We start from the raw sequence: 14754 nt of genomic DNA, 5'->3' as shown, positions 1-14754 counted from the left end.
TACAGTATGTAAGTGAAGTAAGTAAACCTTAATTTATATAGCACCTTTAAGATATAAAATCACAAAGTGCTTCACAAAAGGCAATGATGCATAAAAAAGGGAGAATGTATAAAAAAGCAGATTTAAAAGGACATGTTTTTAACTGGCTTTTAAAAGAGACCCCAGTGTCCATGAGACACTTTGTAAGTAATTTGGTGGTGTGCTTATAGTCATTGTTAATTTGGAACACCTATTTGTGGCAAATCCTTAATTTCCTGGCTGAAGTGGGTTGTTGCTTCAATATTTTCACTTGATGTTGTCTATTTTGTGAAGTGCACCAGTCCCTCATACAGCAAAACATCCACACAGCATGAGCATTAGCCACCCCTGTACTTTGCAGTTAGGTTCGCTTGCAAGCTTCCACCTTTTTCCTCCATATGTAACAATGGGCATTATGGCCAAACACTTCATTTTCTTTCAGTTTCATCAGATCACAGGGCACGTCTCCAAAAAGTATCCTTTTGTCCGTTATTGCATTTGGAAGCTGCAATCTGGCTTTTCACATTGCTTTTGGAGTAATGGCTTTCGCGCTTAGTGGCCATGAACTTAATTCACTGAGGTTAATGACTCTCTCTTAACAGCTTCATCCAACGTCTTCACAAGCTCTTTTACTTTAATGCTTTTGGAGCACAGACTCGCCTTCTTGTTAAGTGGCATTGTGGCTGGACATTGCCATGCTGTTTATACTCACATATAATTGTTTGAACAGATGATTGTGGCACCTTCAGGCATCTGAACCAGGTATTGTCTTCCTAATATTTTGCTGGATTTCTTTAGATTTTTCCATGATGTCACACAAGGAAGCGGTGTGTTTAAGGAGGCCACAGGCGTGCCCTAATTTAACCCAAATGCCAAAAGCTTGAAAATGGTAATTGTGATAAAATACTTAGTAATCATGGAATATCTAAATTGCTGAATTTGAAGAAAGGATTTGCTATAACTCCTTTACTCTGGACAAAAAAGGGGGCTACCTTCTCTTTTTTTCTAGTGGACATGACAATAAGCAATAGAAAATCTTTTTTTTCTAGCTGCCTCCCGACACAATGGCACCCTGGAATGCGAATCATATTGCCCATATCTAAAACTGTCACAGCTCTAACCTTCTAACAACACAAAAACATAAAGTACTTTATCAGGGAGCTACAGGACGGTTAGATCAGGGTGTGTATACGTGCTTGGTTGTTCTGTTTGCACAGTAATCATAAACCATGTAAACTTTTTTCTGTGCTGCAGTTATTTCTTACATTATTTCTCCCAGTCTGGTCTCTGTTCTGCAGATCTTCCTCTCGTCCACCGACTTTCTAATATTAGCTTGAACTCAGGTTTACAAAACACACTTCTCTGGCTGTCATGGATCTACTGATGACCACCTTACCACCATAAATAGCCACGTTCCCAGGTCTGCTATCTATTCTCCTTCTCCCTCCCCACTATGATTTCCATCTCTGTATTTTTGACTCAAATTCACCCCTGCTCAAGTCCTGTGACCCCCCACATCCATGCTTTACACCTTGTTTGGTTTCCATCACTGTTTTCTCTGCCTCTTCTACCTCCCCTCCACACTCACCCCGCCCTACCCCTCTTTTCTGTCCATCCCAGGATTTATCCCCTCATCACTGATCTCCCTTCATCCCTGCAATCCTCATCTTTTCCTCATAGGAGCAGCGAACCGAGTGAGAAGCATTGCGCTGTGTGTGTGTGACATCAAAAAGTGACAGAGCGGAGGAAAAAGTGTGCTGAACTTATGACAACGACCTGAAGTGGATCGCTGGAGGAAGAGCAGCAAAGATCCAGAGTCGATCGGTGAGTAGACAGTCATGTGTTGCAGTTATACTTCAGACTTTGTTTCACTGACCAGGATTAGATAAAAGTGGACCGAAAGGCTGAAATCACATTTATCAATTCTTAAATAATAAATCTATAAATTTGATAGTTTTTGTTTTGTTGCATTATTTCTTTTATGCTCACCCTTCTTTCTTAAGTATAAAAGCTTTCAAATGTAACAATCCAGCATATCAACATGATTTAACTATTTGTTTCTTCTTATTTTGTTAAAATGTTCTCTTTTATGCTGATGACAAAATTATATTCCAACAAACTCAATGAAAATATTTGCTTGTTGATCTTTTTTGACAGATAAAACAAAGAGTTTTACATGTGAGGCAAATATTATAGTGGTATTAAATGGACAGATAATCTTGTAGGATTCCTTAAAAAGCAAAGATAAAGCAGAAATAAATTGGTTGATAGCATTTGCACACATATACACACACACACACAAACTTATTAATTTTGTAAAACTCTTGGAGGCAGTTGACTGACAAAATACTACAGCAGTCAGAATTTAACTCAAAATAACATATCATTCATTGCTGTAATTTTCCACATTCTTTTCAGAAATTACTGCAATAAAATGTTCTGATCTTAACTGGTTATGGGGTAAATATGCAAACAATAGATCGACAGGCCCATCTTTCTCCAGTTCCCACTCCGATCATCTCTTTCTTTGTCCCATTCCACTTCCTCCATCTGCCTGGTCTCATCCCACTGTCCTCTCCCCCATCCCTTTCTCTGTCTCTTATCCAGATGTAAAGAGCAGTCAATAATCGGATGAGAGCAGATTTGATTCAAAAGGCTTCCCTTAAAATCTCAACCTTGTTGGATTTAAAAAGAAAAAGGGTCGCTTTCATGCTTCACCTCTTACCCTCCCTCCCTTGCCACCCTGATGTGACTGCATTAAAGCCCTTCACCATCCAGTGGCCATTTAATCACATGGAACAATGACAAGTTGCCAGGAACAGGTTGGCAAAAGGGCAAGCACACTTTCACATCCAAAACAAAAGGGGGTGAATTTTTTATCTTTAGGAACATCAGCAGCCTAAAGAAGCTGACTGGTTTTTCTTTAGTGTTTAAGTGTTTTTATTTCAGCAGGTCAAAAGGTGACCAAATAAATAAGATCTCTTTAATTTAGAGTCTTTCACTCCTTTACCCCCTTCCCCTCCTTTTTTACTTTAAACAAATTAAAGGCAAATCCACTTGGCCATGTGTTTTGACAAGGACACTCATTCAAATAGTGAAAAGAGCGAGTCAGAGATTGCAGCCTGCGCACATAGGATAAAATAAAGGCAAGCAATCCCTTCTATCAGTTTTAAGGTAAGACAAATTAAGAACATACATCCTAATTACTTACTGATTTATAGGAAAAGTAATTTGCTATTTTAGTTTATCATCTTCTTTGCTTTGAAATACTCCATTTTAAAATATGTGATTACCTCTACACTTGTCTGCTGATTGCATTTGTCACACTGTATGAGTTTGGCCATTAGGCGATTGATTTGCTGCCCTTTTTAATCACGACATTACCAAAATTTAAAAGCCATCAATACTAAGTGAGAGCTCAGCAGAGCAGAAAACGGCACAGCCTCAGTGTTGTGACTATGTTTCAGTCTGAAGGAACTGATGATTGTCTGACATTATTACAGGACATACAGGTTTTGTGTGTACCTTCAGGGTGAGGATATGTTGCATCTTCTGGAAGAACAAACTTTCAGTTGTTAATGTTATGTTTGCCTCCTCGTACAGCGTCTCTGTGCGTGTTTTGGTTCCTGTGTGTTTGGGTGTGCACTTACTTTCATGTGAAGGTGTGTCCTGTGGGTTTCTTTGCGAGTTCCTGCGTATTTATGAAAGTTTGCAAAGCAGACGAGGGCTCGTTTGACTTGTAAAGCAGTACTTACTTGTAGTCAGGTGCAAGGGAGGTTAACAAGCTCAGGTAGGTGCAGGTTCAATTCCAGCATGAAGTTATAGCACAGGCAGATTAAAGAAGGGTGTGAATTATTTTTTAAAGATTTTTTTTTACATAACTCAAGTTTCATTATGTTTTTCTCACGTTCTTTATTTTAGGACATCTTTCTCTGCATCCACTGGTGACATTTGCTCATAATCATCACCATGGGTGAAATGGAGCAGCTGCGAAAGGAGGCAGAAAGTCTCAAAGACCAGATCACTGTGAGTAGCTTCTTCTACTCTATCAAAAATAAAGAAAAAGCAGTGTTTATTGCATGTTATTGTGATTATCTGGGTGAGTCATCATGATTCTGTCATAAATACACTTTATTCATCCCTGTTCTGTAAATGATAGCTGCCCATACTGAAAAAAAAACCATCTAAAAACACATGTGAACAGATATGAAATTTCACTTCTTGCACTATGTTAAAATCCCATGAAAAATTCATCAATATGGATAGTGTCATTCACATGTGGAAATCATGTTATGTAGTAACATGTGAAACATATAACATAAAATATATATTTTTTTCTGAACGTATTTCACATGTGAAAAAATATAACCCATAGGAAATTTGAACACACATAATGTGTGTTTGAAATGTGGAAATTATATTGTGTAGTAACATGTAAAACACATGTAAAAACCTTCCATATGGGGAAATTAGATCATGTAATAACATTGGAAACATATATTTCACATGTGGAAATCATAGTGTATAATAAAAATCTAAAACATGTGGGAAAATCTTCCAAAATTGAATAGACCGTGCGACCACTTGTTTCTCCTGTGTGATGAGTTGTGGGGTGAAAATAACATGAAAATAAAACATATACATTTGGTTTGCTATCTCCAATAAGGTTAGAGTGAAATCATCAGTTTGTTTTGGTGTATTTTCTTCACAGGCAGCCCGTAAGGCGGTGCAGGACTCCACACTGCAGGAGGCGGCAGCCGGGATCACTGTGGTGGGGCGTATCCAGATGAAGACCAGGAAAACGCTAAGGGGTCACCTGGCCAAGATCTATGCTATGCACTGGTCCACCGACTCAAAGTAAAAACATGCAACACTGTACACAAATCCATGTGCTATACCTGGGAGAAAATAGAACTGATATCTGTTAAATTTATTAGGATAAATCAGAGTAAAGAGGGCCAATATACAGTATGCAGAATGAGCGTAGGACGGTGCATTAGATGGAAAAACAAATATTTACTCAAACAGCTTGGGCAAATTAACTTTTGAGCCAACTTTTATTGGTCTCACCTGTGTGTATTTCTTCTTCTTTGCACCAGGCTGTGTGTCAGCGCCTCACAGGATGGAAAACTCATAGTGTGGGACAGCGTCACAACCAACAAGGTGGGACAGAAACAAGCAGTGGAGTGTCATTTGTTCAGTTAATGACTCACATCCGGCCAGTTCACTTAAAAACTTTCTGGAGGCACCTCTGTAAATAAACCTGCCTAATGTGGGCAAAACTTGGTAATGTGCACTCAGCCACTGACATGCCATAATATAAGAGGAAATACTGGCACATTATCAAATGTCAAATGCTTTACAATTGCTGGTTTAGGCCTTTTCTTAGTAAGTAAGAATTAAAGCAAACAAAACATAAAACTGATATTCTTACTAATAAAATCCCTCTTGCTGAGTCAACACCAGTGATGGCGTGGTATCTTTTTACGCCTCGTTTGTTTAGGCAAATCATCATAAAATGTGAAGTCACGTCAGTGATCAGTTTATTCATGCTTATGCATCGTATTTTTCTAGGCTTTAATATTTGATGTTATATGTTATATTATTATTTCTTATATTCCAAAGGCATTGTTGAAGGAACACTTAGCTCATATCTGTGTTTTGGAGAGATTTGAAGGAATCATATCCTAAACGCAGTTCCCTGAAACTAAACAATAAAACAATTTTAATGTGTAAGTGATGCATTTAAAACATTACCTTTAAATTGGTAGCAAACTAGTCTTGGTTTTGACTGAACAATTAAATAATTTTATAGCACACATAATTAACACTTCACAGTTTTGGGATTTCATAAAAAGTTTAAAAGAGCCATCTGTTTTATTTTGATTCGTAAAATGTGACCTTTAAAAATGTCCAAAATTTTTTTAATTTTGTTACATTTAATTAAAATTTTAGGCAGGATATGTTTTTTGCTGATGGATGTGCAGGTTAGAATGTAAATTAAAGGTTTTAACTCTATAATTCTTGCTATTTCTTTATCTCTTTAGAGTTTTAAAATTTTATCTTTATAAAATGTAATTAGTACTTTACTCATGTTCAACAGGACTCAGTAAAGTTCTTTATCTTAGCTTTTACATGTGTAAAGTTAATTCAGAGTGAGGAATTGAATGCAGTTTTAAAGTGTTTATGACAGATGGACACACCCCTGTGTGTACCCAGGTGAATGCCATCCCCCTGAAGTCGTCCTGGGTGATGACCTGTGCCTATGCACCGTCAGGAAACCTGGTGGCATGTGGTGGTCTGGACAACATGTGCTCCATCTACAACCTGAAGGGGAAAGATGGGAATGTAAAGGTGATGCGAGAGCTGGCTGCACACACAGGTAGGACGACGTGCTTCCCATTTTTGAACATTTCCTTCTGTTGTGTTTTTACACATCTAATTTAGTGAGTTTTGTTCGCCCAGGTTATCTTTCCTGCTGTCGCTTCATCAGCGACACTGAGATCATCACCAGCTCAGGCGACTGCACCTGGTAAGAATAAATTATATCTAACTGGACCTCCCTCTTAGTATTTAGAACATAAATTAAAATTTTATTTCGTTTCAGCATACTCTGGGACATAGAGACAGGGACCCAGAAGACGGTTTTTGCTGGACACCAAGGAGACTGCATGTCCCTGGCTGTAGCCCCAGACTTTAAATTTTTCATCTCAGGAGCATGTGATTTTACAGCAAAGCTGTGGGACATCAGGGAGGGCACCTGCAGACAGACCTTTGGAGGCCACGAGAGTGATGTCAATGCCATTGGAGTAAGGATGAAAACGTTTTTTCAGGCTGTTTTTCCTCTAAATAGCCTTGATTTATAATAATTTGTCTTTTTTTCCAGTTCTTCCCCAATGGTAATGCAGTGATAACAGGATCAGATGATGCCACCTGTAAACTATTTGATCTGCGGGCTGACCAGGAGCTCATCACCTACCAGGACTCCAGCATCATGTGTGGCGTGACCTCCCTGGCACCGTCCCTGTCTGGCCGGCTGTTACTGGCTGGCTACGACGACTTCAACGTTAACATCTGGGACATGCTCAAGGCTGAAAGAGTGGGTAAGTACATGTGGAAATTATACATCCCTCTAGAAAATGGAAGAAAGGTGGACCCTGCAGAGGATAGTGAGGGGAGCTGCAGAGTCATTGCGGGAACAGAGCACTGAATGCTGTCAGAGACTCCTCACACTCTCTTCACAAACTTTTTAATCCACTGCTTTCAAACAAACAATACAGAAGAGCAGAAAAGCAGAACTTCTGTTAAGATTATAGTATTATTGCTTTCTAAACGTTGTAAATTGAGTCAAACATTCTGGGTATTCTTCCAGAATCTTCTCACAAACGTTTGTTTGATGTTTGGCCCATTCCTCCTAACAAAACTGGTGTAACTGAATCAGATTTGTATTTTTCCTTGCTCAGACACACACCTTTAAGGCTCTGCCCACAAATTTTCTATGGGACTGAATTTGGCAGTATCATTAGGGTCATTGTCCATTTGTATGAACCATTTGTGCCCAAGCTGTAACTTCCTGACTGATGTCCTGAGATGTTGCTTCAGTAACATCTCATAATGTTCTTTACTCATGCCATCTATTTTGTGAAGTGCACCAGTCCCTCCAGCAACAAAATACACCCACAGCATGATGTTGCCACCCCCCACATTTTACCATAGGAGTGATGTGTGTTTTGGCGTGCGAAGGTCCCTTTTTTCCTCTAAATAAATAAAAATGACAGTGATTTTGGCCAACACTGCAATTTTGGTTTCACCAACCATAGGTCACCATGTCACCAAAGATCTTTAACCCTGGGTGCATCTGCAAACTGTAATGTGGCTTTTTTTGTTTTCCACTGTGGATAATGACACCAACTTCAGCCAGCATCTTCACAAGGTCTTAGGTTTCATGACTAAATTGGATCAGCCTGGTAGCCAGTCTTCATTGATTGCACATTGCACCAGTAAGAGCAGAATGTGAAGGTTCAATTAGCAGGGTAAGAGCACAGTTTTGCTCAAAATATTGAAATGCACACAACATTATGGGTGACATACCAGAGTTCAAAAGAGGACAAATTGTTGGTGCACGTCTTGCTGGCGCATCTGTGACCAAGACAGCAAGTCTTTGTGATGTATCAAGAGCCACGGTATCCAGGGTAATGTCAGCATACCACCAAGAAGGACGAACCACATCCAACAGGATTAACTGTGGACGCAAGAGGAAGCTGTCTGAAAGGGATGTTCGGGTACTAACCCGGATTGTATCCAAAAAACATAAAACCACGGCTGCCCAAATCACGGCAGAATTAAATGTGCACCTCAACTCTCCTGTTTCCACCAGAACTGTCCGTCGGGAGCTCCACAGGGTCAATATACACGGCTGCTATAGCCAAACCTTTGGTCACTCATGCCAATGCCAAACGTTGGTTTCAATGGTGCAAGGAGTGCAAATCTTGGGCTGTGGACAATGTGAAACATGTATTGTTCTCTGATGAGTCACCTTTACTGTTTTCTCCACATCCGGGAGAGTTACAGTGTGGAGAAGCCCCAAAGAAGCGTACCACCCAGACTGTTGCATGCCCAGAGTGAAACATGGGGGTGGATCAGTGATGGTTTGGGCTGCCATATTATGGCATTCCCTTGGTCCAATACTTGTGCTAGATGGGCGCGTCACTGCCAAGGACTACCGAACCATTCTTGAGGACCATGTGCATCCAATGGTTCAAACATTGTATCCTGAAGGTGGTGCTGTGTATCAGGATGACAATGCACCAATACACACAGCAAAACTGGTGAATGATTGGTTTGATGAACATGAAAGTGAAGTTGAACATCTCCCATGGCCTGCACAGTCACCAGATCTAAATATTATTGAGCCACTTTGTATCACGTTAAGTGTGTGAATCGGACCAAAGTGCAGAAAAGAGCTTGGCAGCCGCATGATGAGTTAATCTTGAGGTTTTATTCTAAAACCGTCAACAGCGTCACAAAAATCACTGCAGATACATAACCGAGTTCAGAGCCAAAAACCTACATGAGTACTCAGTTCTCCAACGTAGCAAAACTGAACATCAACAAGGGTAGTGACGAGAAACAGTGATGGAGAAACCAGCGGGGAACAAAGAACACAGACCAACTAATATACAGGGAGAAAACAAAGGCAGGTAATCACAGAAACTAAGAACAGGTGTGACAAGCTGGCAGGGAGGCAGAGGGGACAGGTGGAACTAATAAACAATAAAGGAAAACATAAACCTAAACACAGTTAACACAAAAACACAAACCAAGTCCCAGGATGTCATATCATGACACTTTGGGGTGTTTTGGAGGAGCGAGTCAGGAAACGTTTTCCTCCACCAGTATCACGTAGTGACCTGGCCACTATCCTGCAAGAAGAATGGCTTAAAATCCCTCTGACCACTGTGCAGGACTTGTATATGTCATTCCCAAGACGAATTGATGCTGTATTGGCCGCAAAAGGAGGCCCTACACCATACTAATAAATTATTGAGGTCTAAAACCGGGTGTTTCAGTTTCATTGTCCAACCCCTGTATATATATATATATATATATATATATATATATATATAGTGGCTTTTACTTCCGAACTGGTCCTAATCTTTAATTTATGCTGTTTTCCAGGTGTCCTGGCCGGTCACGACAACAGAGTGAGCTGCATCGGCGTGTCTGCAGATGGCATGGCCTGCTGCACAGGATCCTGGGACAGCTTCCTCAAGATATGGAACTGAGGCTGTCCCTCACCTGCAAGCAGAGAGAAAGCAGTTAATATATGCTTGGAAATATGTGAAGATTTAAAACAACGAGAGATCAATGGAGGGAGGAGACACATAGAGTAAGAAGAGGGCGTTTTAACTGTGCCAAGTCCTTTCTAATGTTGGAGAAGAGGGGTGTAATGTGAGGATTTCCTCTTCTCCCAGTAACACTACACTCTCACCTTTCTTCTCATGGTGGAAATTAGAGTAGGACAAAAGAGTGGAGGTCTTAGTCAAATTTCCTATTAGTTAATCTGTAATTCAGATGAAACAGATGAAAGATACATATTTTTGGAGCAATATAAGGATTACCCAATACGAGCAGCTGCCAAATGGAAATGGTAGCACACTGGATGAGACAGAAGTAAATACATGTCAAGTTAAAGCTTGTGTAGAGTCACAGAAGCTCCACTTCTATGCTGTGTTTTATATGAGAACATAGGTTACACCATATGAATAACTTGATTTACGATCATTTGTTTTAGCTTTGGTAGATTCCCTAGATACTTAAACTTTCTTTTTCTTTTTCTAATTTCATTTAAACTTGAGTCAATAGTTTGCAAATGTCTGCATTTGTGTTTGTTTTGTATGTGACTGATGGACAATATTTAGCAGGATTTTGGATCATTTTTGGCTTTACCCTCCCCCGAGTAGGTAGACCTAAAATATGTTTCGAGAAAAAACTCAAAATGACATATGGATTAGTAAAATGGTCACTTGTGGATGACTTACAGAAAAAAGGATGGCGACCCATTTGCTTCAGGACAAAACTGTGTATGAGTGTCAAACAGTGTGGATACAGCAGTAACCGTGAATATTGATATATCTGCTTATATATTTCTCTTCATAGCAGGTAAGCTCTGAAAACTGATGGTATACATTTAGAACATCAAACTAAAATTTCAACTACATTGTTTTCAATGCTTGATCTACAATGTGCAATGTAAAATAATAAATCTAGGATTCTGCTAAACATTTGTATTTAGTCATAATTTCTAATTGGTGTTGTAATGTTCACTGCTGTGATGCTCCTCTTAGGTGCATTAAGTGGCAACAGATAATTTATTCACCTTAGATCAAGTTATACGCTTCATGTCGTCTGCCCCAGTCTCATACGCTTCATGTCGTCTGATCTAATACTCACTTGCCATCCTCCCTTTCACCTCCCCTACTCCTGCATTGACTTGAGCTTCATACTCTATTCTCCGTCTCCTCCTCAGATCTTTCTGCATTTATTTTCTTCTGTTACAGACACTTCATCTGTTTGGGCTAACAGTGAGAGTCGATCATTTCCTTCCACGGATCAGCACTTCTAAAGTCTATCAGTTATTTGTTCTTGTTGTTTTAAGGTTTCCATTCGCCATTTTTATACATTTCAACACGTTTGACCACTGACTTCAGCATCTGATGCAAGTTTTAGCTTCGTTTTCTACTTTTCATCTTAACTGCATGCAGTTCTTTCTTGTTTCTTAAAGTTTCTGACAATTTTTATCTTTCAACAACTTTTTTAACACTGGCTTGAGCTTCATATCCAATTTCTGCGTCAATTTTGTGCTTTTTCAACTAATCTACAGGCACTTCTTTTTTACATTTCAACAAAACTAGAAGGTAACTAAAAATGTATAAGCCTCAACCCTGCATTTGAGTGCATTTAGGTAGCATTATGGACCCTCAGATATCCCTTTCTTACAATCATGTGCATAAATATTTTCTATTCCGAAATGCAAAGTTTAAAACCCTGAAGCTGTTAAGACAAAAAAGCAATGATATTATTCTGTTCAGGACTCAGCGTGATTTTTTAGATGATTCCTAATTGACTCAAGATCAATTATAACCTTTAAAATGTTAAAGTTAATGAACACTTTTTTCTAAGGCATGTCTCAGTGGATATACGTCTGCTTTCAGTCAGTGGGATATTGTATCAAGTGTTTTGGAAGTGTTTCACTATGAAACAGTGCTTAAAATAAATACAATCTATCTTGGTAGCTTTTCATTGACTAGAAAAGCCGATTTTTTTCATTCATAAGTTGACCAAAGACAATAGTGCATTCCAGCCATGAAAAGCAGATGGAGATTTATCTTTGGTCAGTAAATGAATAGAAAAACAATAGCTTTTTGTCTGACCTTTCCCTTATTTACAGCAAGTAGCATAGAAAGTTTATAACTCAACTGCAAGGAGGGTTCATCTTGCCCTGATGCACAGCAAGGTAAAGAAAAAGACCCTCCAAAGCTCATTTGTTGAAAACCACGACAAGTGCGTTCATGTCTGTATTATCGCTGTTAAGCCACAAATGGAGTAGGATGGAGTATGTTGGTTGTGGACAGGGATGAAGTTCTTCCAACACTCAAGGTTGGTTTATATGGAAGCAAATCGTTACCATATTTCAAATGAAAAAGCATTTTCAGAAATGCTTTTTCATTTTAAAAATGTGGCTGCATTGTTTGACTCATAAATGAAATTAGTAATCAATAATCCTATTTGCATTTTAATTTTCTTCTTCAAGACTGCTCATTCTTTCACTTAATTAAAATGAAAAAGAAAAAGACATTTGAGATTTATTTTTCAAAATGTACCCCAGCAAATAGATGCCAGAATTCAATTTGAAATGTAAAATTTGAAAATGAAAAAGCATTTCCAGAAATGCTTTTTCATTTTAAGAATGTGGCTGCGTTATTTGACCCATAAATAAAATTAGTAATCAATCATCCTATTTGCATTTGCATATTCTTCTTCATGACTGCACATTTTATGCCATAATCAAAAAGAAAACAAAGCAGACATTGCTTTTTCGTTTTCGTGGTCTGCCCGCAAAGTACTGCCCAGAACTCGAAAACGAAAAAGCATTCCGAGCTGCGGGCGCAGAAGAGTGACGTCAGCAGCCGCTCTTCCTCAGCTCCCTGCTGACCGAGCTACCCATCTTGTTCTGTAGGGGGCGCTGAGCATGTCTGCATTGCATTACATTGCAAACGTGCCGAGAAATTGATTGAATTGCAGCAGGGCCGAGCTCAATTTGTGGCACTGGCAGGCAGAACTGGTAGTTCCGGTGGCATCCTCATGGCCTGGGACATCCAGCATGTTTTTAAGCATTTATTTATATTTTTCTGTGAGTGACGATTCAGAATAGCCGCTCATGCTCTATAATAAACCGGCTGTTTGTGCAATAAATCTTCATCATCCTTTCAACACGTCACATATACACATAGTGCTATTTATTTTCCATGTCAAGTAAATACAATCACCTTATGTTATGGGTCTAAAGCTGTTTATTAAATAATAATCAATAATGAAATCATTATGTAAAGGTGACAGGCTATAACAATAATGACATCCCGTTTGCCGATAATCAGCATCAGCTTCCGCAAAAACAGCGGCAACTGCATTGGCAAGTTTATACAGCTGGTCTGGCACCTTCTGGCATCCTCGTGGAATCCCCTGCCACCCTGCAGCAGGCTGTGACAGTTCCGCCACATTTCCAGAAAAAGCATTTTCTGAAAATGCTTTTTCATTTTCAAATTTTACATTTCAAATTGAATTCTGGTATCTATTTGCTGGGGTACATTTTGAAAAATAAATCTCAAATGTCTTTTTCTTTTTCATTTTAATTAAGTGAAAGAATGAGCAGTCTTGAAGAAGAAAATTAAAATGCAAATAGGATTATTGATTACTAATTTCATTTATGAGTCAAACAATGCAGCCACATTCTTAAAATGAAAAAGCATTTCTGAAAATGCTTTTTCATTTGAAATATGGTAACGATTTGCTTCCATAGATTTAATGTAAAACCGAGGATGAGTACATGGAAAAAGCACTTTATGCCCACTGTAGAGGATGTATGACGGTGTGGGTCGGATCATTTACCTTATGGTGCATTCACACCGAACACGGATTCTGCGAATATTTCGCGTCATTTGTGTGCTTTTGCCCGCTTCACATTCCGTGTGAACTCTGTGTTGCCAAATGGCAACAACCGGCAACGCTTCGCCGCATCATCAAATAGGAGGAGCTTCTATCTGCTGCTTGCTGGTTTCAACTGAACATGGCGGACATGGATTTCATGGACCTAATTACGGTGTTTTACCTGTGGAGAGCCGAAAAACACTGCCGACTTCCCTGGGTTCACCAGATTCTTCAGGGACAGGAACAGTTTGGAGAGTACCACCACCTACTCCAGGAGCTGTGTCTGGATGACGGTCGGTTTCAGCGGTACTTCCATCTATCCAGGACCCAGTTCGAAGATCTGCTGTCAAGCGTTGGGAGACGAATCGGCCTCCGGGACACCAACTACTGACGCTGTATCCCCGCTGCTGAACGCCTGTCCATCTGTCTTTGGTGAGTAAATAAATCTCAGCTCAATAAAAAAACAGCCGGTTTTTAATGTCCACATCTCCTAAATATAAGATATTTGTGCCTAACCAGGCCAGGTCCTTTCTGTACTTGTCTCGGTAAAAGTAATTAGTTGAGTCATACAACTCTGGCTTGCCGCACTATGATCTGGTTCTCCATCTTCAGTGACAACCGCTTCTTCTCCGCTGCAGTCTTTCACCCTACGTCACTGCCACATCCAGTCCCTGATTGGTTGACGCGACGCGAATTTAGGAAAAAGTTCTGATTTTTCAACTCGTCCATCGCTACCGCTTCGCTCGGCACGCGTTCCGCACCGTGTCCTTCGTCTCCTTCGCACCGCCTTGCGCCGCTCCGATCCCGAACGCACCAAATGCCAAGTGCCATCCTACTAGCAAAAACATGTTGCACAATACATTAACAGCAGGGGAGACATTATGCTACTGCAATAGAAATTAAAGCTGAAAATTTAACATTCATATATTTTAGATTCATTGCACACTAACTGAAATATTTCAGGTCTTTTATTGTCTTAATACGGATGATTTTGGCATACAGCTCATGAAAACCCAAAATTTCTATCTC

At 39.6% G+C, this 14754-nt stretch overlaps 1 protein-coding gene across 3 annotated transcripts; it reads left to right on the top strand.

Moving 5' to 3' along the window:
- The first annotated feature begins 1260 nt into the window (after window positions 1–1260).
- gnb3a (guanine nucleotide binding protein (G protein), beta polypeptide 3a) lies at window positions 1261–10800 on the top strand. 3 transcript variants are annotated; one of them, XM_047360278.1, is made up of 10 exons: window positions 1261–1438; window positions 1699–1842; window positions 3940–4044; window positions 4730–4875; window positions 5118–5181; window positions 6238–6400; window positions 6484–6550; window positions 6626–6827; window positions 6905–7121; window positions 9697–10800. In XM_047360278.1, the coding sequence occupies exons 3-10, from the start codon at window positions 3988–3990 to the stop codon at window positions 9801–9803; spliced, it is 1023 nt and encodes a 340-aa protein (XP_047216234.1). In that variant the 5' UTR covers window positions 1261–1438; window positions 1699–1842; window positions 3940–3987; the 3' UTR covers window positions 9804–10800. The 3 variants fall into 3 exon arrangements, with proteins under 3 accessions (XP_047216234.1, XP_047216235.1, XP_047216236.1); XM_047360279.1 differs by lacking the exons at window positions 1261–1438; window positions 1699–1842 and adding an exon at window positions 3161–3192; XM_047360280.1 differs by lacking the exons at window positions 1261–1438; window positions 1699–1842 and adding an exon at window positions 3785–3808.
- Window positions 10801–14754: the final 3954 nt, after the last annotated feature.

This window comes from Girardinichthys multiradiatus, chromosome 3, assembly GCF_021462225.1.
Source record: "Girardinichthys multiradiatus isolate DD_20200921_A chromosome 3, DD_fGirMul_XY1, whole genome shotgun sequence".
NCBI classification, from domain to species: Eukaryota; Metazoa; Chordata; class Actinopteri; order Cyprinodontiformes; family Goodeidae; genus Girardinichthys; species Girardinichthys multiradiatus.
The sequence above is the reverse complement of the archived record's forward strand: the minus strand, read 5'-3'. Positions and strand labels throughout refer to the sequence as shown.